The sequence below is a fragment of the Barbatula barbatula genome (genome assembly GCF_947034865.1).
Source record: "Barbatula barbatula genome assembly, chromosome: 7".
Taxonomy (NCBI): Eukaryota; Metazoa; Chordata; class Actinopteri; order Cypriniformes; family Nemacheilidae; genus Barbatula; species Barbatula barbatula.
In genome coordinates this window covers 21,689,598-21,716,729 of record NC_136770.1, presented here as the reverse complement: position 1 = coordinate 21,716,729, position 27,132 = coordinate 21,689,598, and the positions used below count along the sequence as shown (strand labels likewise).

The following is a 27,132-nucleotide window of genomic DNA, read 5'->3' as shown; positions in this document are numbered from 1 at the left end:
ATGAGTACTGCGGTCCATCAAAACCGGCCTTTCAACCGGGCCGTCAGAAAGATCAAGGTGGCTTCCATGGTAACCAGCCTAGCTAAAAGCTGGCAAACCTGGGCCAACGACCACACCGGAAAGCAAGACACCATCCCGAGCGGCTGGATGCCCGACACCATCATTGAGGACGATAAAGAGAAGCAGAAAGAGAAGAATGAGATGAAACTTTTGGTCTCCCCCCGTGTAGTAATGATGGACAGTGGGGACGGGGAAGACAACAAGATCAAGACGGGAAGCGTGACTAAAGCCATCACGCAGAAAGTGAACGAATGTGGAAAGGATGTAGTGAGCACCATCAAGGAGAAGATCAACACCAATCAGTTGACGTCAGAGGACACCAAAAACTTCCTAGGGAATGAATCTCCAACCAGGAGAAGGTACTGCGGTGGGAAATCGGCGCTGTCGAAGGTGATGGGACAGAAGGAGGGGAAGAAAATGGGATCTAGAAGCAGCAGTTTGGATACGGAGGACAGTGGTCTCGGGGAGGAAGCGTCGCTGAGCGATAATAGCGATCAACATGAGAATGAACCAAAGAAACACATCAGCAGACCCAAGGTAATTTGATCGTTCTTTACAAAAAATAATATGAATTGTAATTTCACCCATAAATAATCAATTCTGTCATCATTTATTTGCCTTCATGTCGTCCAAAAAACTCTTCTGTGGAAGAGGCTAAAAATATTTTGAGAAATGCCTTATGGCTAAAATACAATACAAGACTTTTGCTTAGATTTTGCCCAGATTTTCAGTCTGGACTTGTTGCAGAGAGTCTGAGCCCGTCTGCAGATTTGATCAGTTAGTGTGTTTCTATCTGAAAGTTTCAAAAACTCCTTAAGCTTTTAAAAAAGTCATACAGATTTTGAATGAAATTAGGACAAATAAATGAATTCTTAGGCGAAGTGTTCTTTTATACGTTTTGGATGGACATCGTGGTCCTCACTGTGTTTATATTGTAGATATCAAATGCTCAAGTCACTCTCCAAATATATTTGATTATATAATCCCTCTTGCGATGCAAGTGTGATGTTCCATCACAACATCAGACACGTTTCACAACGATGGAATATATGTAAATAAATACAGCGATGGTAAATTTCCATTTGACCTTTATAAAGCAGCATACTGCCCCTCCACTCGATGAGTGATATTCATCACATCTGTGTCACTGTGGTATTTGACTCAGACTCCGGCCCGGAGCCTTCACCGTCTCACGTTTCACAAGGTGCCTTCACACCACTTCTCATGCCCCCTGAAGACCCCATGAGAAATATTTAACGGTAACGCAAAGGCCGTCTGTGGGGTAATGTGGCGGTTAGGTGACAGCCTGAGTCGTCTTAGACTTAAATAATACATTATTGTATTATTGATGAAAGTAAACCTGTTGGCTTTCTAAACAGTAATTTATGGTCTTATTTTATCTCCACTAGATTTTTTAAGGCTTCTATATTATTTCTTATTCTCGCAAATCAACCTTATTCTTTCTGATAATTTCAGATTAAGGTGACTACAACAAATGACCTGAGGAGCAGATGGCAACTGTTTGCCGAAAACCACATTGAAGGTCAAAAGCTCAACCCCTTCAGCGAAGAGTTCGACCCCGATCATGCCATGGCGCTTCGACTCCACAAGGGCGATGCTGGATACGGACGACCCAAAGAGGGAACGAAAACCGCCCAACGTGCCGACCGAGCCCAGAAACACATCTATCGTGAGATGGAGGAGATGTGCTTTATCATACGCGACATGGGCCAACAAGATAAAGATGGTCACATACAAGTCACCTTTGGCCGCCTGTTCACCCGCTACGTTAAAATCTCAGATAAAGTTGTGGGAATTTTGTTGCGTTGCCGCAAACACAAGATGGTGGACTTCGAGGGTGAGATGCTGTGGAAGGGTCAGGATGATGATGTCATCATCACTCTGCTGGTTTAATGTGGGGTTTTTGGGGGGAATTACGATATGAGATGACCACTCAAAAAGTTTACTTTATTTTGTATTTATTTTATATGTTACAAAAAGCTTTGTTGTTAATAATAAAACACTAAGAATATTGACAGGAATAACCAGTAATGGCAAGAATTGCGTAATTTCATTGCTAATAGTGTCAATTTTTCCTAAAAACCTAAAAAGTGATCTTCTATACCAAACAATAACAGAAAGTCCAACCCCAAACTCATGCCATTTGTAAATGCAAAGAAAAAATGAAGAACATTGTTTTGAACATGTGATAAAAAACTTTGGTTAGGATAATTCTGACGTGAACACATTTCATTCAAAGTCTCGAAATGTAATATAGTCAGAGCTTAAATGTTATTTATAAATTCTTTGGAAGTATGAAATCGTACACTCTCGGGAGCATTGCAGAAAACTCTAAGACTTTCACATATGATCTTCTGTGTCCTTTCTGGCGGATGATATATTCCGAAAGGGCCGTCAGGAATCAGTTTTGGTGGTAAGAAGCTTTACATTCGAGATGGAGAATGAGTGACTCTTTGCTCACAGTTTACACAAGAAGTTAGAGCTTCTCATGTTTGCCTCTTCACACGTCACATATCAGGCGTCCTCAGAATGCCAATGATGTCCAGGATTAATCTCACATTACTTGTAATTCTTTCAACTGGTTTTACATTTCCAAAGCTGTTTACATGCGCCAAAGCTTATTCTGTGACGTTCTCAAACTTGTGTCTTGTTTTTTTTGTGTCTAGCTCAGTGTTGTTTGATGTAATAGCCTCTTTCAAAATGAAAGCATGATATTCTTCTTACAGAAGGATTTGTTATAAATATTTGAAGATATTTGATCATGTATAGTGTGAAAAAAAACGAATTTCTTGTTTTGATTTGGAAATTATTCTTTCTGTTTTACTTTAAATAATACCTTAGTGAAAACAACATAGATTTTTATGTGATGTTCTTTTTTCTCTAATTTGACCCTTTTTGACCAGTTTGTTTTTTAAAACCTGGCTGTAATATTTGTGCGCACGAAATTGCTTAAATACATCTGGATTTGGGTAAATGTAGAAATGTTGTAGATCTTCAATATGAACATTTCATAGACTTGAGCTCAGTCTGTGACACTGTCGAGATCTCTTCTGAAACTCTATTGGAGACATTTGTGAGATTTCTGGCATGTTTTGTTAAGAGACATATCTGAGACGCATGAGGATTTAGCTAAAGTTTCCATCTGCTCTCTATTTATTCTTATTGATGTCCATGAGAAATAACTGAGATTTAAAGAGATCTCATCTGTGACTATTTGTACATTTTAAGTCACCACATAAAGTGTATTGTAACATCTTGGAAGCTCTGTCTTACTTTTTTTACAAAGCAATGGCCAAATATATTCAATCCCCCAAATATGCTTTGAATCTCAAAAACAAGAATGCTTGATCTGTTTTTCCGTAAAGTAAGACTTCAAAATGTATTTCATCCACACACAAAATCCTGAGCAAAACAGACAGGATAAGTCTCAAAATAAAAACCTGTTTGTTTCATAGGATTCACAGATCTGTGATGGTGTTCAGCTAACAGTGATTGGACGCCACGCTGTGTTTTGTAAATCAGAGTGAGCTATTTTATTCTGTTTAACCATTTTCATCAGAGTAACAAAACACCAAACTGTGCATTAATCAACAGAGACGTTATCTGTTTTATTCGTTTAATTTGACATTTAATGAAGAAGAATAACAAGTTCTACAAAGAAAAAGATCACTGCATCCAATTTAAGAATATGTCAATAATTTTGATATGATTTGATCAGTTGATATGGTACATGGTACAAAACTGTGCGAGGACGAACAAAAAATGCAGGCAGGAAATTAAAAACAAGAAAAAATACAGTACACATAAAACAGAATTACATTCTTGCACGTCTTCGCGATACAATTGGGATATTAAGACCTCTGGTTTACAAGTGATTAAGGCTTCACAAAAATAATTCCTATTAATTTAACATGAAACAGAAATGTTTATAGAATTTATTAAACATTTTAAGTGGAAAATGGGAAAGTTTTGAAGAACAAGTATACAGTCCTGATTTTGCAATATCAGCAATATCTTGATACTAAACCAAAGTATTAAAGCCTAAATACTGGCATCCTGACTGGCATGTAGCTCTTTACTACCATTGATTTTGCCCACAACTTTATATCCAAGTCTTTACAATAAACAGACCAACAACATGACTCAGATTGAATTTTACAGACAGTGACTGATGTTTTACTTATAGGATGAATAACATATAAATTGTTCTATCCTAAAGTGATGTATATTAATATACATCATACTCAACAGACACATCTACATTAGTTTCTGAGGGACTTTGTACGTTTTTCCAGATCGTTCATTTGTATAAGCCCAGCAGAACTATGAGACACACAATTTTTGGCACTAAATTCTGAAAAATCCTTGTGTTTAGAATCATACATTTTTTGACTAAATTTGATTCAAACCAAGTATTAACTGTATTGCTACATGGATGCAGAAGTTACTCATTTTAATTCAAATCTGGCTTTAATCCCTTAACACACAACATGAGCGAAAAAATTGACTAGTTATTGCTTTAAAGACAATAAACATTTAATTCTTCAACAACAATGTGGCAGTGCTTATATGGCCTTACATGGCCACACACGATCATGTTGAGGGTGTTACAGTACATTGAGGTATACTTTTCAGTGTTCACGCCACGGAGAGATCATGGTAGTGGAATAAATCTTCCGATTTAATGAAAAGTATCTTGAACGTTTATATTGGAGATACAAATTCTCATTTATGCAGAATCTTCCCTTTAGTTTTGTGTGCTGGCTTGTATAAATGTTTTCAGTTTTTCGTCATTTCAGCACATATGAAAAATGATACAATTTGTCTCTTAGTATTTATTAAGACCTGACATTAATGCTTGCGTCAAAATGGCACACAGTACATGTGCAATGTAACAGTATGATCATCTGCATCTACACTGTTGCCACTAAAGTCTTCTAATGTCAACCCATTCCATGCAAAATCTCGATAAGATCGATGTCTTTCATGCCTATATGCTACGATCTAATGCTACAACCGTATCAATGCTACTGAAGATTCTGCCACCCGAAATAATCAGAATCAGTAGAAAACAGTGTCAAACTCGCAGATAAATATGAGAAAGACATTAAATATTGTAAAGTGCAAAACAAAATTATCGTTTAAAACCGGTGATAGATCGATAAGTTGGCAAAGCCTCAGAATCTGTCATTTTATATTTTATCATTACGTTTGAGTCATTTTTGAGTAAATAATGTACAAATCTTTTTTATAAATGGTCGAATTGGAGTATTTACATGTATGCATTTGGCAGACACTTTTATCCAAAGCGACTTACATTGCATTGTTCTATACATTTCTTTCTGACTATGCACAATCCCGGATCGAACCCATGAGCTTGGCGTTGCTAGCGTCATGCTCTAACCACTAATACCGGCATTGACCATCAAAAAAGTCAAATTAGTCGGCCACTCATGGACGTTTCATTTGTAACTATAATGACAACGTCTACACGCTTTTTTCAGATGAACAATTTTTTAATCTTATGTTACCACGGGTTAATACACCCATTGAAATACTTTGCTTCCATACACTATTAGGGAAAAAGATAAATAATCAAAATGTCCTTATCTGGCATGTCATGTATGTGTCAAAAATAACTATAAATCTAGCATCTGTCTTTTAAAGTCTGCTTAAATTATTTGGTTCATAAAGCGTATAGTCACTTACCACAAAGTAAAGCCACTTGCCTGTAGCATTGACACTGTTCAATGATAAATTAAGTTGTTTTAAATTAAGCGAGGAAATGAACAAACCCGCACATTTTTTCATTTTTACATACATTCATCTCTTATTTGTCATATTGCACAAACCCATCCATTTAAAAGACCAACCAGCGTTCAAAACGATGACTTCACAAACGCGTTTACTTTTTAATCCTAAACCCGAGGACGTTACCTCTAAAGACACACAAACCACCACAGGCGAATGTGTAAAGCTAAAACAAAGCCCAGACATTGGGTCTGCGTTCTTTGCCTGTCCTGAAGTCTCTGCGGAGGCTGATAAAGAGCATTCCCTCTGTGGGACGTTCTGGAATATTCCAGAAGTTGATCTGTTCTGTTCATGGAAATTCTAAAACATTCCAGAGGGTTTCAGTGATGTAGCCATGCACATCCAGCGCTCTTAGGATAAAGGCCTTTGAGAGCCCTTCCAGAGAAAAATGAAAGTCAAGTTTGTGGTCTTAAGAACGTTCACAGCACGGTCCCACGGTGCTCTCCAGAGAGAGCTGCGAGGAGTGTCGAATCAGTGGCGTCATCGTGGGATCCACCATGGAGGAAGTTGGGAAAAGCTTGTACCAGCCAATAACCATGTTGGTCATATCCAGCTCCTCCAACAGGATGCGTGCCACGCCCATGAAACATTTGCGATCCATTCGGCCGTAGTTTCCCCAAACGATGACCTGTTGAAAAGGCAGAGCAAATATTTGACTTAATGAATCATATTTATCTTAATAAAAATAAAATAAAAATATGAAATTTACCGTGGCTTATTTTACACTATTAATATATTTTGCATTGTTATATTTTAATCGCAATTTATGCACGTTATCCTTAAATTTAATTCTCAATATTGTCTAAAAACACAGTGAAAAAATGTATAATTATTAATTATAATTATTATTTTAATTATAAAATAAATAAAAAATTAAGAAAGTACAAAAAAGTTAAAACAATGTATACATATTTTTCCATTTAAACATGTTTAATTTCTTGACAGATTAAAACCTGTTTAGACATTATATTGTCACAATATAAAAACATATTAATGGAATCAAGAATTTAAAGGTAAAGTATGTAATTTTTTTATTTTTATTTAATTTCTTCTGTCTCGGTGTAAACGATTTGATATCATCAAAAGTGCCTTTGTTTGTTTCATCTCTTTGTTCAGCCAATGGCAGACGGGGATTTCATTTGGAATTACATACTTCACCTTTAATCAAAACATCTTTTCTGATTTCGTTCGGTTTGATATTGTAGTGAAATATGACGGACATATTCTTGATAGAGTTTATGAAATTCATCCATCTAGAACAGTGCGACTGAATAACTTTCTAGCAAATAAATGGCTGAGGTCATTTCAAAAGCTTAATCTCATACCGTAGCACTTCTTTTATTGACATTACATAATGCACAATGTTTAAAAAAAGATATCAGTGAATAAATGCATGCAAATTAAACTTCAGCCGGCGTTCCTGAACATTCTAAAGGCTGTTTTAACCTTTAATGCATGTTGTGACAGCATTTAAAAAAAAAACATAAAATTGAGATAGATATGAAATCTTTTCCTGTTTATTTTTCCTCTGTTAAGATATTCACCACATTGCTTTTTCTTTTGACGGTTCCACTGAAAGAACTAAATCAAGAAGAAAACATACACGTTTACATCAGCAGTGATATTACACCCATTGGGAAGAATGTGAGCAAATTTCGCTGTAAATGTGAGCTCATGATGAATGATGCGTTCGTCATTTAAACATCCAACCAATCAGATGCATTCAAAAAAATTCTAACATTGCAATTTAATGAAGCCGGTTATTTTCACATTCACCTCACCTGCACGACTTTCCCCTGGGGGCTTGCTGAGAACACGAGGACTTGATTGTAAAGAGGATCTAGTGACTTCCGGACAGATTTTGTCTTCTTTTTGGCAATGCAGATGCCATTTTCCAGCAAGTAAACTTTAATGTAGGCCGCTGTATAGAAAAATCATAAAGTAAATATATCAATATGAGCTTCATCCACGAATAAAAAAGACTTTTTTTAAACACTCATGTTCAGATAATAGATTCACAAACAGGAACAGACGAACAAACACAGATTGGACTCCCGATCCAACAGACCGCCACATGTCCGCGCAGCAAAATTTTCTAGTCATCCCCTCTGGTTACAAATCTAATTCGTTCTTTAAGACTCATCGCTCAATATGCAGCTGATTCCATTTGATGAAGAATCACCTGGAGGGCCCTTGGATCCAGGCTTTAAAATGAGTCTTCGGGCCTGAATGATCTCCACCTCCAGCTGCCCGTTCCTTTCCATCAGACCGATCTCAACATCTCCTGCAAAACAGAGGGCATTATAAAGTGTCAGATTTGAAAACGACACAGTAGCACCGTTTGATGTTTGCACGTTTTATAATACCAATTTACATTCTGCTTCTAAAGTGATATTGCAGTATTTATCAAAGGGGTTTGAAGATCTTCATTATCATTTAAATAGGTCCTTTTATATCATAAAAGGGGTTCTTTGCACACACACAAATAGTTTTATTAAATATTTAGTTAAACAATCAACCATTTGACTCACCTGACAACCGCTTTTTGACCCAATGCTGGGTTTACAAGTTAATAGAAAGGGCACTCACCCATTGAAGTCGTAGCTAGGGTCTGTCTCCCCACAAACTGAGCTGGTCCCATACCGTCCAGAAAATCACTAAATTGGGCATCTGATGCCAAACACATCCCACTGTAGTTCAGACTAAAGGGAAGAACACAATTTCAAAGAATTTTAGATACAGAATTGGTTTTCAAATATATATACAGTATATATATTATATTGTATTGTATTTCATATCGTTATAATATAATGTATACAATTTGTCATTTCAACCAATGACGTGAGTTTGGTGTTCTGGGAAACATTTACAAATAGCCATTACACAAATTTCTTTGGTGATGCTAGTGGCACAGAAAGTAACAGCTCTACATACTACAGCTCCATCTCTATCGCCATCTCTGTTTAAAACATAAAACTGCAGATTACTTTATATACACTTCTTTATGTAAAAGGTCCAGTGTGTAATCTTTTGGAGTATCTATTGACAGAAATTCATTATAATATACATAACGATGTCTTCAGAGGTGTATAAAGACCTAACATAATGAAGCGTAAGGTTTTTATTACCTTAAAATGACCTATTTCTATCTACATACACAACGGGTCCCTTTACATGGATGTTGTTTATACAGTAGCCCTAAACAGACAAACTGCTTTACAGAGCGCTTTGTAAATATGTTTTCACCTTCGGCAAAGAGATGAAAAGGTGACGAAATCTTAGTAACGTGTCAGCCACCGTAGTGCTTCGAAAGGGAGGAATGAGTAGTTGGTTGCAATTCGCAGCCTCACCGCTAGATGCCGCTAAATTTCATACACTGGACTTCTGATGGCTTAAAAACTGACATTTTCTACAAAATCATATCCGACTGTTCACATTGTAGATCAAATTGCAAGGTTACATAAGCTTGACCAAACGTCCCAAAAGTTCAAATATATAATTTTTTCATATTTCTCAGTCAAACACACCTTGCTTTCAGAATGAAAACTCTTTATTTTCGTTTCCAGATGTATTTGATGTCGTTACGGTGTGTGTTAACGTTAATGGTTTACAAAATAAAACTTTCACATGAAGTTGAATGAACTGAAGTTCTGAGCAGATCAAATGCGGGTGTAATAATCTGATAAACTGTTTTTTTTCTTTGATGGCTACACAGATAACAACAGGAGGCAGCGATGAGGCTGGATCGATGGCATAGAAATTCTCTTTTATGAAATGAAGATGAACAACCTTTTGTGGCAGGGTGTAGATCTGCTTTCATGGTGTGCAGTGGTCCATTGGAGGAACGCTATAACATATTTTTGGGTGAAATATCACTTTAAGAAAATGAAAGTCAGATCTTCAAAGCAAAAGTTTAATGTTTCAATCAATCGATTCACAGCGTTCTCTGTTGTCTCTCATTCTCGTCTCCTTCAAACCTCCAAACATCTCTCTCTTTCTCTCTCTCTCTCTCTCTCTCTTTCTCTCACGCCGTCTCGCTTTCTCCACTCTCCCTGTTTGTTCTCAATAAGGCTCCGCGCTAATGCGAACGGCTTCACAATTAATTTTCTTTCTGCGGTTTGACCTCGATTCTCTTCATCACCCCTCCACTCATTCCCAATTCTGTCTCCTTCGCTTGCCGTCTTAGTGCAGGTCTATTTTTCAAACGCTTCTGAGAGGGTCCAGACAAACTCCAGAGAGATGACATCATCATTGTCTTTTCCTTGCGTGTTTTCATTACATTCTGTCTCTTTCTTTCTCCTCTTACTAAACACAGTAGAGTAATTTTATGTGAAGAAGCTATAAACTCAGATTTGATTTCTGATCTGGCAAACCAGGCACGTGCACAGATAGGGCTCAACCTTTGCAGAGCACGTGCCCTTTTTGCCCTTACACTCTTAATGTCACCCTTTACAATGTCTGCCTGTTTTACAAGTATTTAGCCAATGAAAGGTAAAAAGAGCTTGTAACTAAATCTGGTTGGATACGCTCGAGCTGTCATTAAAACCTTGTAGCTCCACCTCCATCTTTACTGAACATTTCATTCCACAGCAGCTGAACGTCTTGCAAGAGTCATGTCGTCATTAAAGAAAGATCTTGTTGTTTGAACAAGTACGGCTTTTTCTTTATGCAAGAAACATTATGTCTAAAATGTTCATTTTTATCCATAGTAGTCAACATTTGAAGTGGATCAAAAAAGTGAATCAAAGTTGTCCTGAGACAAGAATGGGTATTTTTATTGTTTTAGGACAACATGCTTGAATGAACAAAAAATACACACTATTACTATAAAATTTATTGGTATAAAATTTTGTTTCGTATTTTTGTAAGTAAATTGGGGAACGTTGTCCGATCTGCGCAGAGCTTCAGCTCTTAAAGGGGCCGCATTCTTAAACTTGCCGCTATGACTTCTGTCACTAATGATAATCTAGAAATAAAAGAAAAGAAGAAATGAATGCGTTTTGTAGCTTTAATGAGTATCTTCTGTTTTTAATTTAGAATTTAGCAACAAAGACTGTAAAGTATTTGAGAACTTCATTCAATTGCTTTATATTTCCTACCTATTAGACTCTCTGTTATTAACAGTGAGTAAATCTAAAGCTTTTGAGACTATTATTTCGATTTAATTTGTCATTAAGAAGTGACCATGTAAAGCAGTCATCAGTAAACATGCGTGTATTAATAAACGCTTCTGAGAGTGACAAATACACATATTACAAGTGCTCGAATTGAAGGGGGGCAGGGGGGCCATAAGAAGTAAAAAATAGACTTAAGGGGGTCCATCAGATGTTTTTATTTGAGTAAAAATGATAATGACAAATGTGATTAAATTCATGCAATGGATATGGTACATTTTCAATCATTTATATTAATTTGATTTATAAGCTAGTTGTCATGTCTCTTTAGATTTGATACGCCCTGTCCCATGTCTAAAGACAGCTAAGCACAGGACATGACTGCTTGATTGGCGTCGCTCAGGTGAAGCTGACTGACTTGGAGAATATGGAGAATAATAAACCTCGCAGTAGGGAAGAGGAAGCTTCTACTTTTTTGAGGGGTAATTTTCTATCTATTAATTTCCTAACCCACTATATTTATCCACTCCATGTCGGGGCTTTTGTATTCCTTGTGTAAATTATTAATAGGCCTGGTTCTGGGGTGCTAGAGATCTCAATGAAGATGAGTGGCAGCTTTTTTGTTGTTATTAAGGGAGTGCTCGTTGTACGCTTTCTATGCTGTATATAATCCATGCACAATTGTATAATTCATAATTCTAAGACCTACGGCCACATACATGCTGCAAAGTTCCTGAATAAAGCAGACTTTTGGACGGAAATGATTGAATAATCTGCAGACTCACTCACTCTACTGGACGTAACTATGTAAACTGGACTGAAATCAATGAAAAATCCCAACAACACTAACACACAGACACTTGGCACTTTTAAGATTCTAATAAACTAGTTTCTTGAATTTAAGCCTTTTGGAAAAAAAATGGATCACAAAGTGTCAATCATCCAGCTGTTTTTAGGGAAAATAGTAAATACTACATTGGTAAATAATGCTAATTTTTCTGTTGGATGTACACAACTGTTCAAAAGCAATTTCTGTTGAACAAGCCTGCATTGATTTGATCCAAAATACAGTAAAAGCCTGTTCTTTTATGTAAGCCTGTTTTTAATAAAAGTATGTAGTTATGCAAATTATGATCAAATATATTGTGTATTTTGTATACATTTTATATTGCGAGAATAACCCCCACCAAATAAAAGTCTTATGACCCGCCAAAACTGCATTCTCCTTGTCACTTGAATAAACATTTGTCTTTATTATGGGTTCATCATGGAATTTCGCCGCATTTTTCATTGTGTCTCTGCTGTTAATCTGCCATCTAACTATTCATTGTATGGAGACTGTCTTAAAAAGATGCTCGATTCCTGCAAGGTATTCAATGGTGGTCAAGAACTGTTTGGCAAAAAGCATTTTTTTCACTTTGAAAGTCCAACAGTTTTGAAATGTACAGTGCATTATGAATACAATAAATATGCTCCTATAAAGAGCTTTGTGTTAAAAGCGCAATGGTCATTGGTTTGATTCTCAGCTAACAAACATATTCATAAAATATATGTTTTTGAACACACTGTAAGTCACTTTGGATAAAAAAATGTTTTGGAGTGAAACAGCAGAATGCAAAAAAGCATGGCGAAGTAAGAGATTCTGTGAGCAGAAGATACCAAGTAAATATTATTAAAACTCGGTGGAAATATATCCAAAAATGGCATTACATCACATCCGTCTCATGCTCTTCAACTTGCCATAACTGTTGTTCGTCAGTTCATTCCCTGATAGTGAATGTTTATGTAAAATATGCTTTATTTAGTTACGTATTCATGAGATGCAACGTAATATGATAAAATATCCTCGGTGGAGGCAGCCAAAACTTTAATCTCCATGCTCTATAAACTACACAGTAATCCATCTGAATTGGGCTGGATTTTACTCCCATGATAGAGTCACACAGCAAGAGCATCCAACCGCATTACATAAACGTTGTGGGGATATTTTATCTGTCCTCGGACTGAAAACGGAGCTCTCTGGGTATTGGAAGATTTCGAGAGGAAGTTATGCAGTTCAGATTGTCGATTGTAACTCTATTATTACAGTATTGCAAAAAGCATACTCTCTTTAAAATGAGATTTTTCTTTTGAGGATACTATAAAAAAAAATTATAATCTAAAATCTTGTTTTGCAATGAAATATTTAATAAAATAATAAAATGCAACCATCTGCACGTGATGTTTATCAAGTAACATTCTAAACACAGCATTTAGCAGTCATCATTTTAAAGCGATATACCTCATAGCAAGAATTCATATCAAAATAAAAGTCCTACCAAATCAAAAGAAGTATTTCTAAGAACAACTTCATCCTATCCATTTTTTTTATAAAATCATGAACTCCTAAATACTGACCAATTGAAATGCTGTGCGAAACAAGATTAATATAGTTTAATAAAACTATAAAAACACTTCTATAAATTAAAATCAAATAAAACTTTATTTGATAATTAGAAATGTTGCCTTAGTTTTAAGCTGAATAAAGTAAAAGTTAACTTTAAAACTAAACTAAAACTGAAATAAAAAATTATCGTATACACTAATAAAATAAATAAACAAATACATTCATAACAAATGAAAAAAGCACACAGAAAATTGCTAAAAAATGTAATTAAAACTTAAAAATGTAAAACTAAAGGCTAAATAAAAATATGAATAAAACTACAATGAACTTAAAAAACTTAATAACTAAAGGGGTAAAACCTTTAACTCGTCAAAAAAGCATTGATCATATTGTAACTAAGATATACCAGCAAACAGCTTATAGAAACTATGTATAGAAACTTGCACAGAACTTTTGGACACATTTGTTGTTAATATATTATTTGCTTGGAGCAAAACTGCTTCTCTCTTTCACATAGCCAATGTTGAGTATAACGCTGCATCACGCATTGTCCGAAACCTGCGGCAACCGCAACCTTTGATGTGACACCAGACATAGTCCAGCACATACAAGATCTGAACTGAGTTTACAAAAATCCATACAGATGTTTTAAACTTTGGTTCTCATTCAAAAGCAAACATCCAGGAGAGGAAAGATTAAATGTTAGCTATGTAGCTTATCTCAAATGCATTTGTATTGCGACATGTTTAAAAAGATAGAGGCATAATCCTATGAATCTAAATACTCTGTTATTTGATGTGAAAATACATCACAACCCTGTTTTAAGAGTAATGTACCAAACATAAAAATAAATGAAAAAATATGAAATGCGTAATGCGTAATACTCACTTGCCCTCTGAACCGTAGCTATTCATGCTGTCTTCTATAGACTCATGGCTGGCTTGTCGGACGGTGCGACTGGGCATCTCCACGGCCAGTCCGGTCTCTGTACTCCTCTGAATACTCTTTAACCTGCGACCCTCTGGGTCTGAGAGGAAAGGAAAAGAAAGTTAATTAAACCAAAATTGATTTAGACTGCCTTTTACCTCCTCTGAAGTAAATAGGAGTGTGCCTGCTGGTGTAATGCCTATAGTACCACAATGCCAGGATGGTCGTCCTATTGTCCCCCAAGATGAAAATCGCAAGCTGGATTGTAGGAAAAGTAATAGGACACCACATCATTTTATTGATGTCTATAGTACCTTTGAAATAGTATTAGTGCAACAAATCAAGTTACGTATATCAAATCCTGCAAGTATCCAATTGAGTGTCGTGATATGACTGTTTTACAAACAGATTTGATTTAAACTCAAAATTTCTTTTCATTTTCATAATTTCTTGAATGTATTTCCTGTGGTAAATAAGTTGGCTTCGGCAATGTGCGGTCAAGATAATGCTTAGCATTTTAATATAAATTTTGTAAAATATTATATAATTTTTTCAGTCCTAATGCTTTCAATAGAATACATGTACACAGTAACTATACTTTTTTGGTTTTATTTGCAGTAAAAACCCATAGTACCCGCCCATATTTTAAACATGGTATTTGTGGTAAAACTATGAATTTACAAAGAATGATGGATGCTTACTATACAGCTGCAGAAAACTTAAGACAGGTTCTCTGATTTAAAAATGTATTATTTATAGGCATGTGTTTTTGTAAAATGGTAAATTTTGGTTTCATTCTGTAAACCACAAAAAATTGTTATACCAAATTTCGAATAAAATTGTTTTTCTATTTGCATTTATTTATAGAAAATTAAAACTGAGGAAAAAGGGTAAAAATAAAATTAAAGATATATGTATTTGTTCAGACCTCAAATACCGCAAAGCAAATAAGTTAATCTTCACTTTTAAAGGCAGAGTAGGCAATCCTGTCCAGAATTTTTTTTTTGTCATGCTGGTTGTAAGTCTCTTAACATCCTGAAAACATTTGAATTTTTATAATTATATATCGTCGGTGAAAGGCGTAGGGTCAAAAAACGTTGGACCAATTGCTTCCCTCGGTCTGAGGGCAATGATACGTCATGTGCACATTTTGGGTAAGCGTATTTTGCATCATTCGTCATGAGCGCTCGTGTGCGATGTGCAGGCAGCGGGACAATGGCGGAAAGAGAGCAGGTACCTGGAGATGTTCGGTATTGTAGTAATGTAATTCACAAAACAAACACTTGACTGGAATGGCCACAATACATCTAGAACTGATGATTTGAAAAAAAAATATGGAATGGTCTCTTAAATGTTTCAGCAGCAGTACTTTTACTATAATTAAACCATAGTTCATTTTCCTAAGGGATCAAAGCAATTACGGCTCCTGTGCATTAGTTTCATACATTCCTCATATCAGTAGACACAAATCTCTTATCTCACTGTTATGAATACAGTATGTTTGTAAAATATGTTGCCACGGTTGTCTAAATATAAATTCAAGGTTATTTTTATAACACAACATTAGTAAGATTAGTGGATGCTTTGGTCATGAAAATTGGAAGTAGCCACCGAGATCTGCCGGAAAAGCAGAGTGCTCTCTGCAGCGATGGGAGAACAGCCATCATCTCACAGCTTTCTCCTGGACTCCATGCACATGACCTAGTTAGGCCATTCCTAAAAATACAGTCCTCCTTTGTCCCTTTGTTTCTTGTGCAGTTGGCACATGCTAACTAGCATGTCACTGTAACCTTCCCAAACAGAACACAACGTTTTAAGAAATGCACGAAATGCCAGGGTTGCTATGGGAGACGAGGCCAGAGAGTTACAATCAATCTCTTTCTCTCTGTTCTGCAGTTTCAGTTGTAAAAAAAATCACCGGTTTCATAACGGTTACTCATTGGCTCAAGTCATTTTTGGGTCCATGCGATGGAAGTCAATGGGGGCCATATTACTAACATTTTTCAAAACATCTTCCTTTGTTTTCTGCAAAAGGAATAACGAGTTTGGAATGAGATGATTGTAAATAAATGAAAGACGTTTCAATGACTTTGTTAGAACTGTAAGTAAATGATGATGAAATATATGTTTTTGGGTGTTAAGATTTAAAGCCGGCTGAATATCATTATTGGACGTTTGGTTGTCATCTTAATGATGTCAGTATCTGGTTTGTCCGAGCTATCGATCATGGCGTTCCCTTGTATTACCCCAGCCTGGCTTAATGACCTATTAACTCTTTGATAAATCAGAAGCACAAGAGGCCCATTGATCTACACTGATGTTGATAGATGTACGGCTGCGGGCTATAACCTCCGCGTGCTCTAATCACACGCAAAATCGCCAGCGCTGCTTCTGGACCGAAGATTTCAGTCCATAATATGTATCTCTATCTATACATCCTCATACAAAAACCCTGTAAATTATGTCATTTAAAAAAAATCCAGAAATTATGAGTTTTGATTCTTGAATTTTCGGTCAGATGCTCATTTTAAAAGCTGCAGAGGCATTTAATGGTTAGATGAGAGCCCATCTGTTAATCAGAGACAGATTCCCATCATACGCAGATGTGTACAGCTGAGCCAAAATTCACAGCAAATATTGACCCATGTACAGCCATAATTCGACTTCACCATTATACAAGCAAAATTAGCTTTTGGAGGAGACGGTGAAGGTAAGAGGTTTGATCAAGGCTATAAATGGATGCAAGGCGAGACACGCGACCTCAGAAGGTCATTTGTCTGAAGCAAATATATGAGTTATGTTAATACACCAGAGATATTTCTGGAATTTTATGAGGTTGATTTTTCATACCGGAGGGCAACAGAAAGGATTCAAGTTTAACTTCAAGCAAATAATGTGTCGTATAAATATGAGTCGCATAAATGGATCAATTCCTGATTCTTCCACATGCGTCTGGTCTGTGTTTGTTTATCGATCTGGCTAGTGGCTGATAATATAAGTTCATTATATAAGTAATTTATATATTATTTCATTGAATTTATATTCATTTATATTATAGTATTATACGATTTGTTGAATTTAGGTGTATGTTAATGTTTATTAAAAAAATATGTTGGATGGGTCGTGTAACTTTGTCACATTCAAAGAAAACAAAGTTCCGTCTAAATGGACGTGTACACAGGAACGTGTTTATGTGGTTGTTCTGAAACGGTCTATATGTTTTCTGCATTTATTGGTTCAGCAATGAACTGTCCATTTTCAGCATCTAATTCATTGGACACGTCAACACCATATATTATACACGTCTTCATGATTTCATGAATAACCACTGCAGTGATGAAACAAAAATATGCACAAATCTTTTAATTGACATTTATTTACTAAAAACATAAATGTGGGAATTGTTTCATATGCCTAAGAGCTAGGTTTTCACTTTAAGACCACTCTCTTTTTGGGGGGGGGACATTTAGCATCCAACACAAGTTCACAAACCCTGCATGAGCATTACAGTAACATTTGCCAACCACTACGCCACATGTCCGACATACAGTAACTGCTTTTCTGAATGAAAAGAACACAGTGTTCATTGAAAACGTGGGCCACAGCACGCGTCTGTTTCACAAAGTGTGTGTGGGTGCATCAGTAATTCGGCAAGCGTGTGTAATTGTGTGCAGCCTCCAACAGACTTGTATTGAAAATCTGATCTGAATGGCTCTTATAAATGCTACAAAACAAACATACGTATCGCTCATCGGCCTTCATAGCTCACAAGTGTCTGAATGACACAAAGTAGTATTGACTACAGAGGTCAACTGCTGCTTAAACCGATGTGCTTGGTGAGGGCTTATGCCAAACGACATTTAATAAAAAAATCTGAATTCTGTTTGGTTGAGAATATAACATTTTATTGTAACACTTGGGTGATACGATGAAATCATGTTTTGTTTTAGGCGAGCTATGCTTTCTCATATACGGCTGTACTATCATTATGCATTTTCAAATATGAATCGTTGGTTCTTGAATTGCTATACATTTAAACAAACCCCTTCAAATACATTTTATGTAATAGCCACAAAATAAAAATAAACATTACTGATGATTAATGTCTCTGAAATCATTTTAATTTCCAGATCATATAAAGGACACGGCAGCGAGTCAGCCTGAACATTTGTGTCCCGCCATCTGCTCACGGTGCAGCTCATCACCGTATCGCTGTGATTTCTCGTTGCCAATGCCAGCACAAAGGGTGCGGACCAAATGCACCTGCATGCTACACGATGAGATCAATCAGTGTTGTTTTTGTAAGGGTTGTGTGGTCATGAAGCACAAAGTGTTTAAAAGAGTGTTTAATGCTGCTATTAATAACGTTTGTGATCAATATCTTGTTTTCAAGACTAAATGTAAACAGAGAATAAGTGCATTTTGTGTTGTTAAAATAGCAGATTTTCATTCTAGTTAAGCTAAATGTATTATTTTGTTATTGTACATCTGTATATTCAACCATATACAGTAGCAAACAAAACCATTTTGACACATGTAGGTTCACACTGCATATAAAAGTCTGTGAAATATTGCGAATATGGGAATGCTTATAAAAGAATGAAATGAATAATTATGAGTCAGATACAGGAAACAGGAAATTGCATTTTCTGATAGGACAGGCTGTCTTCTGAGCATCGTGTGCTAGTTTTCTCACCCTGGCCGGCTCTTTCTCTCTCCCGCTTGGAAAAAAGACGACAGATTGCGTTCTCACCTGTGTGCGATGGCTGGGAATCAAACAACACTTCACCAACCATCGATTCAAGATGAGCACACGCACACACGCACAACCTCATATGGACAGCTGAAAATCACACACTTGTCACTGTGACATTTTCCAAATAAACGAACTTTTGCAATAGTAACAAAAATCACATCTATAGGATAAAAAACTGTGTTGGTGACATTTTCAAAAAGACCAATTGATCAAGAACCAAGATGCCACTTGAAATTTAGACGTTTGCGATACATTTGACTCTATAAATATTGTACAGTCCTAAGTCAGACCGATGCTATTTTTGCTAAATAAATCAATAAAAAATTTTGTTAATATAGTTCGCAAAAACAAATCATTGTGCATTCCAAGCAATATCAATCAAACTGCAGTTGGTTTGTTTTATAACTTAAAAATACCTAGGAAAAAAAACGATATCTTGTATCACAATAAAACACAATCAAAACATGTTTTATGAAAAAGTTAAAAAGTATAAAATCCATTACTTTCATTGCTTTTCAGGCTGTTCTTCTAATCTAAAGGGACATCTTGGTCATGTCGACATGATGCTCACTTTTAAACCTCACGAATGGCTGAATGTGCACCGGCATGCACCTTGCATGTGTATGCACCTTGGGATACAGGAGGTTGCGAATATCAATCACTCTGACCTCCTTCCCTCTCTGTCCTCGATTCACTACGATCTTATGCAACACAGAATGCGCGTCTGCTGCCATACGACATCTCACTGATGGAGCGCGTGTTTGTTTGTGAGTTATTTTGAGCGGAGGCATCAATGCGGGACCTGTCAGCGTGGGAGGGTTAATAAGCCTCTAGACTTCAGTGCGCTCGCTTTTCTTCGGGAGAGATTTGTTCCTGTGCTGGGGGAAGGGATGCCGAGACATGTTGTGCTTTGGGATTTTTAGTACACGTTGCATCAAACGGTGCTAACAGCAAACGGGATGTGAAAGATGAAGTCTGTATGTGCCAAGACAAGTAGTGGGTGGCGAAGTTGGGTCTGCTGAGTGTTACAAAGGCTCCGGGCCGTTCAGGGTTGGGTAGTGAGTGTGTTAGATGGTGTTGTACCCCCTTGTGTGGCTGATAAATTTAATCTCAAGAAAGAATGGAAAAAAAGCTATGAGCAATAACAGTCGGAACTTTGAATGATTGAAGTTTGAAGGAACACAAAACAAAAAGCTTTGCTCAAGAAATGCTGTGGAAAAAGTTTCCATACTTATGTTCTTGGTTCTTTAATCGATTTTAATTGTGGAACAAGCCAATTCGGTAAATTGGGATGAGATGTAGCCATAATGTGATGTCCAAGCAAAAGAATCACACCAGTTAGTGGTTTTGTTGGTCTTACTTTGCAAATAAATGCACCTAGTTTCTTACTTTTCAGGTCATTTTGCAAGATTTATTACTTTGGGTGCATGCATTCTGCTTAAGGGGCATGCATTCTGCAAAATTATTTTTGTTGGTTAAGTAAAAAGAAAAAGCAGAACACAGCACAGGTAAAAGTTAGTGAAAAGTACTGTATGTGCAAATAGACATTTAACAACATAAACATTTGAAGACGGAACTACTGCAAGAACTGAAGTTAAAAGATAAGAGAGAAGATGTAATGGCGCTCTTTTTCAAATTGTGACAGGTATCTGAGTAAAACGGATTTGGGAATTTGGAAGTTGGAACCTGGTCACTAGACAGTCAATTTAGTCACACCCCAATACAGCGAGGCGATTGTAGGACACGTTCATTTAGAAAATATGATCTGAAAGGGCAAATAGTTTATAAATAATAAACACTGCATATTCCATAAAAAGTCTGTTTTAATTTCATGAAGACTTTAAGTGATGGTATGCGTCTAGTCACAAGTCATTATCATTAAAATAAAATAAAAACTTTAGTAGTCAATATTCGATAGTTCACCCAAAAATATTTTTTTTTAATAAAAACCAAATCTGTATACAGTTCTTTGTTCTGATGAACACAGAGAAAGATATTTCGAAGAATGCTTACCAAACAGTTATTGGACCCCATTGAAACCATATGAGAAAAAATGACTTTAAAATTGTTATTTCTGTTGAAAACAAAAGAAGATATTTTGAAGAATGTAGGACAGCAAACAGCTCTCATGCACTTTTGACTATCATTGTCAATTTTCCAGTGGTAGTCAATGGTGTCCAATAACTGTTGTTGTTCTTGTGGTTACAAGGATTCTTCCAAATATTTTCTCCGTTTTTAACCAAACAATGAAATGGATAGGCTTGGAACAACTATAGACAGTGAGTAATTCATGACATAATAACAATTTTGGGGTAAACTTAAGCTCCTCCTTAGATCCACCAATCACAAAATAGCTAAACCCTTACGGTCCTGGGAAGCAGCGTGTGACTTAACTGTATCAAAAACCATGACTCAAAAAATCCTTCCCATACAATCGTTGATAAGTATAAAATATATTACATTGAAAGTAGCAAATGTTAAGAGTGAAGGGTGACCTGATTACGTGAAGTTGGAACAGTTGTTATTTCCATGATGACATCGGCATCTCAAATCGGTTCGTCGCTGGATAATGTTTACTGCCTCGTGAAGCAAGTACATACAGAATCTTGTACCTTGGTACATTGCACACAGTGTTACTCTGATTTAACATAATGGCAAAAGAAAGATGAGAGCACAGCTGTCTGTTAAAGTATGAATTATAGTCATTAATGGCTCATTTTTTAAAAGATCTATTAGTCTGCGTGGCACGGTTCACTGAAACTGACACATTTGTTTCAGTAAGACCCTTTCGACAAAGCATCATGTAGATGGGAGACCTATTCATTTTTAACAAAATATCAGTCCGGTAGGTAACTTGTGATGTAAAAAGAACATGACCAATGAACCCTGAATAGTCCCTGCTTCTCTCTTAAAATGACTGACAAGTCGCTATTAGCGCTTCCCTCCTACTCTTCTTAATAATGGATTCGTCCGAAATGCATTAGTATTAATATCAATCAATTTTGTTGCTATATTTGTGGTCACAAATGTCCTAGGGTGTAAGCATTGAGTAATGGGTGTTATTACGAAACCAGTGACGCTGTGGCAAGTTCGTTTATTATGGTACGAGTTCAGTTTCTTCTTTTCTTTTTGCGAAAAAACTTTAAAAAAAGTGTAATACAAACCCAAAGAAAAATTAGATATTTTGAAAAATGTTGGTAACCGAACAACAGCGGTATCCATTCACTTCTATTGTATGGACACAAAACCAACACAAGTCAATGGGTCCCACCGTTGTTTGGTTACCAAATATCTTCTTTTGTGTTCTGTAGAACAAAGTTTAAAATGACAAAAGGGTCAGTAAATGATGACAGAATTTTTATTTTTGGGTGAACTATCCCTTTAAGTTCTTCTAAACTTGCTTAAAAGTAAAAATAGAAGAGAAAATAGAAATAAGAATAGAAATAATAGGACGGTTGGTCCACAATGACGTCACAAAGATATTTCTTTAATGTTTACATGTATTTCTGTAAATTTTACTATCATACGTGGTATCATTTGAAAGCTTAGAGTCCAGTTCCATAGAAATGCACAATTTTGTCATTCATCGTACATAAATTGACTTATTTAGGCTGAAATTCATCATATCCCCATTTCAAGGCCCCTTTCAAATCATGTATATTTGTGAACATTTTTCATTTTCATAACGTTTAAATGTGTCCAACATGTTCAAGTTATAAATCAAATGAATGCTCTTATTCCATAGACTATAGCTATCCAGTTGAATTTATTGATATTTTACCACGGATCGAATGCAAGTCGAACGAATTATGATTAATGAAATTGATATTTGTAAACAAACAACACATCCATCGAAAATCTAAGCTAATAAATGCGACAATCTTTTTATCCTAATAGGCGAATCAGAGGTTGAGATATGGCAATGCGCAACAGGGGAAGCGGACCAAAACACCAGGAGCAACTCATGGAACTCAACACCAAGTTTAGCTTGTTACATGCACTTTCAGATGTTACATGCAATTTTGAATGTATGTGGTCATGGGGTCTGTTTAAAGTTGGTTTAAGGACACTTGAGTTGCCTTAGAATAATAATTGAATACCACATGATAGACACAAAAAATTATTTTCCTCTATTTGTTGATGCCTGTTGGAATCAAGAACAATTGTCTGCAGACTTTAGTAAAGAAAAAAGCGACTTTATTTTTGTGTCTTTTCATAAGACTGACAACACATACAAGAATGTTTATCCCTTTCAGCAGTGTTTTATGAAATTTGGAGGGGTTTCCTGGAATATGACTCCAAAATCTTTTTTTTACACCACTATATGTGGATTAAAATTGTGTATGTCAAGTTCAGGCGGAAATCCAAAAATGCCCCAGACTTTAACATGGAGTTTTAAAGTAATCTGGATTTGTTAACATTTGAGGAGAAATATTAGAATTTATATTAAAATCTTTAATATTGACTTTTGATGGTAGACTTGACCAATCTGAGCTCAGGTTTGTGACGTCGAGATGCTCTTTTAAACACGTTTGTGAGTTTTTTTCTCTCACAGGAACCATCATTTGTGTGATATTACACCGTTTCTAATCTTATTTCAATTGTGTGTTTCATTGCCTTTTGGTAATCGTTTAAAATTCAGCCGAGGTGTTAAACTGAAGTACTTGCAAAACGTGTTTGTCTGTGTTCTGGTAATATTCTTTCATTAGCATATTCATTTGTGCAATTTGCAGTTGATTTATGCAAGTATGCATCAGCATAAATAGGAGATGTGATCTTATTAGTGAAATGACAGGCAAATAGGTCAGTGTGTTTGCACATTGCTTGTAATTCGCTTTGTCATGCAGCATGTATGAATGCTAGGTCTTGGTTTTGTTCATTTGAAACAGTAATGACAATTGTTTGAAACAATTGCATTTGCTTATTTTGTGCACTTGTGCATATTGAAATTTCTTATAACTTTTTGTTTTAATAAGAGTCATATGAAAAATGCATGCAATATATAAAACAGCATTTTTATTTTATCTTTCTGATACATATCTCAATCACAGCAGCATAAACTGGAAGACAGCACGGCCCGCCCAATATAATTTAACCACAGTACGTTCCTATGTAATGTATGTGTGAATGAGATAGACGACAATATTTTTAGCTTGAATGAAAGTGGAAATTGAAGACCCGTATGAGGACCTGCGTGTCACACGTTGAATCCTATAACATGTCAGGTTAAATGTATTGCTTTGCTATTGCAAGCGTGTGTGTCCACGGATGTGTGCTGTGTGTGATGCACACGTATTGAACGGAGATGATCTCTGGCTAGACACAATTGTTTCCTCTCAGTGCCCGTCTCTCTTCAACAGAGTGATCTGTAATCAGACCAAGGGAAGAGAAAATATTGTGGGTGGGTGTGCGTCTCGGCGTAAAAGGTTTTTTGGATGAGTGGACAGCAGAAAAGGTGAAAGGAAACGAGGGTAAGAGAGCGCATAAGGATTGAAGGGGCCATAGAGACGCCAGCCTTGCAAACATACGACAATCTCTTTTGCAATTTGGTGCATGCACTAGGGAAATTATGCAAAATTGCCCCACAAAAACACTTAGGGAGAAGCGTGTCAGAAGTCGAAACGTTTCTAATGAACGCTAAATTAACACCGTGATAGATTTGAGACAGAAACTAACCTCGGTTTGAAACGAGAGCCGTAGCCGATGGAAATCACAGCTGTATGCGAATTTCAGTGTCAACTTTATAAATGCTTCTTTAATAAAAACGTTTCGGGTGACAGCTGAATGCTGTTTTAAAGTGTGTATTTATACAAGATTTGGATTAAGCTTTTCAGAACAGATGTCAAAAGCCACTTAGGGAAACAAGCACACCATTATTTTCTTGAATTACACAGGTTGGACTGGTCGATTTAACATCCAAACCAAAACTCCAGAAATTGCAGGCTTTTGTCCAAGACTTGCAAAGATCTCTACTTGAAACCTATTTACTACAAAGAATGCACCCATATGACCCAAATGACTCGAAACAATAGATAACTACTTAAATCAAGTCAACAAAGCCAACTCACTGACACTTATCCAAAGTGACATGCAAAGCCTGAAAAATATGGTTAAAGGCTACCTGGCGGGGCTGGAACACGTAACCCATCACCTGACCTTTACCCATTAACCCCTGACCTCCAACCCTCAAATGTAAATCCAATTCTATACATCGACTCACCGCCATCGTCTTCATCGAAGGAGTTCATGCAGGGGAAGTAGATGGCCAGGGCCTCGAAGGAAGCGGACAGACTGATTCGACTCTGCGAGCGCTCCATGTAAAGGCCCGGCGTCGGTGCCGGCGTGTCGGCCGGCTTGGGCAGGCGCGCCTGGGCATTCTTCACGCGGAGCACGGCACGCGGCGTCTTGGCTAACTTTCGCCGGCCCCTTCGCCAGCCACCAACAGGAGAGAAAAATCTAAAACGTCCTCTGACGTCCCTGTGCACCTGGTTTACTTTCAATCCCCAAGTTTCTTGGTCAAGACGATGTCCAGACTTCTCAGAGAGATCTTGCTTGTCTGAAAAGTCCTTTGCTTTTCGTCCAGGTCTGCAGGACAGAAAGGTAAATTAGGATGGAGAGAGTCTCATCTCAGGGCTGTGCTGTATTTGGCTCAGAGAACATAATCTGTTGCTTTTCCCTCTCTGACTGATCCCTCACCAGGCTGTGCAGTGGATGGATGGATGTTTAGACAGCGTATAATGTGTGTGAGAGAGAGAGGGGAGTGGAAATGGAGAAAGAAGAGGAAATGGGAGTGAAGAGAGAGACGGAGAGAGAGAGACAGGAAGAAAGGCTCCCACTATTCTAGCAGTCTGAGGCAGATCCACTTCATTCAGCGTTGAGCTCTTTGTGGAGACAAAAAAGGGGGAGGAGACAGAGAGGAGCTGTTGCTGGGATTCAGGATGTTGGCCAATCACGGTGTGGATGTCAGGGTGTGGGTGTGACCAGAGTCTATAGGCACAATAGCTTTGTGAGAACATCTTTCATCTCTTCACCGACAGCGTCTCTCTCTCTCTTTCTCTCTCTCTGTCTCTCTCGTTCTCTCTCTCTCTCTCTCTCTCTTTCTCTCTGGTACTCTCTCTCTCTGTCTCTCTCGGTGCAATAATGGTCGAATGGAAATCTTCAAATGTTTTAATGATGATACATCCAGACATGTTTTGACAGAAGAATGTTATTGCCTCTTTCTCTTCCTGAAATTCAGGTACCCTGAAAATTTATTTTTGTGGACAGTGTGTCTGTCTCCTTAAAACAAGATATATTTACTTCAGAAAACTTAAAATATGATGTATGGTTTTCTCAGCAATTGTTGTAAGGTCTATGATTAAAAGAGGCAATGGGTTAAGAAAGTAATAATAATTTCAATAGAAATTGGCCACATGTGTGAAATTTTTTAATTCAAGTAAACTATATCTAAATCAAATTAGATTTGATCAAATTGTAAAACAGATGTAATCACGCTTGTAGCTATTGCCTCTTATCAATATGAGCAGATCGCAAAGGTTTTAAAGAGAGAAAATCGTGTTTTGCTTTAATTCTATTCAAATGAGATGCAGTTACTTGCAAAAAAAATTATTCTGCAACAAACAGCACATTTTTCAACTCAATTCAATGCAAATATGTTTAACGCTTTTCCTTTTCACACTGTTACAAAGCACCTTTGTAGAAAAATGTTAAATAAATGAATCAGTTAATTATATTTAATTGTTTATAAAAAGATAGATTTGCACTACACTGTTCAACACACTTTCTGATTTCCAAGCGGAAAACATCGCCAAGAACATGCCACGTCATTTCCATGAAATCAAATAATAAACGGAAAGCGCACGCTCCCTCACTTTTTCTCTCAATGCGATAATGGTGACCTACCTGCAAGCACTTTTTTCCTGAAACACCTGCAAAGCACTTCCGGATCGAGTGAGTCTTGAAATTGAAGTGAAATCTTGAAATCAAAATACATTTGAATTAAAATGGCTTGCGCATAGAGTTTGTACTGCAACTCGTGTCACGAGTTAAGAATAAAC

At 36.7% G+C, this 27,132-nt stretch overlaps 2 protein-coding genes across 2 annotated transcripts; one reads left to right on the top strand and one right to left on the bottom strand.

The window, feature by feature from the left end:
* abraa (actin binding Rho activating protein a) lies at positions 1 to 3,339 on the top strand (the record flags this gene model as incomplete). Its single annotated transcript, XM_079459560.1, has 2 exons — positions 1 to 597; positions 1,537 to 3,339. The coding sequence occupies 2 exons, from the start codon at positions 1 to 3 to the stop codon at positions 1,972 to 1,974; spliced, it is 1,035 nt and encodes a 344-aa protein (XP_079315686.1). The 3' UTR covers positions 1,975 to 3,339.
* A 355-nt stretch (positions 3,340 to 3,694) lies between these two features.
* Positions 3,695 to 25,962, bottom strand: rims4 (regulating synaptic membrane exocytosis 4). Its single transcript, XM_079461385.1, has 6 exons — positions 25,296 to 25,962; positions 14,281 to 14,419; positions 8,482 to 8,594; positions 8,075 to 8,176; positions 7,674 to 7,813; positions 3,695 to 6,520 (listed from the first exon to the last, which is right to left on the bottom strand). The coding sequence occupies exons 1-6, from the start codon at positions 25,390 to 25,392 to the stop codon at positions 6,302 to 6,304; spliced, it is 810 nt and encodes a 269-aa protein (XP_079317511.1). The 5' UTR covers positions 25,393 to 25,962; the 3' UTR covers positions 3,695 to 6,301.
* Between the last annotated feature and the right edge of the window lie 1,170 nt (positions 25,963 to 27,132).

Bases quoted from the DNA above. Each gene is read 5' to 3' on its own strand.
- rims4 (XM_079461385.1), bottom strand. From the start codon at position 25,392: ATGGAGCGCTCGCAGAGTCGAATCAGTCTGTCCGCTTCCTTCGAGGCC. The intron at 14,420-25,295 runs GTGAGTCGATGT...CTTTCCTCTCAG, and splicing joins CTTCGATGAAGACGATGGCG to ACCCAGAGGGTCGCAGGTTA. The intron at 6,521-7,673 runs GTGAGGTGAATG...CCTTTTCAACAG, and splicing joins CCCAGGGGAAAGTCGTGCAG to GTCATCGTTTGGGGAAACTA.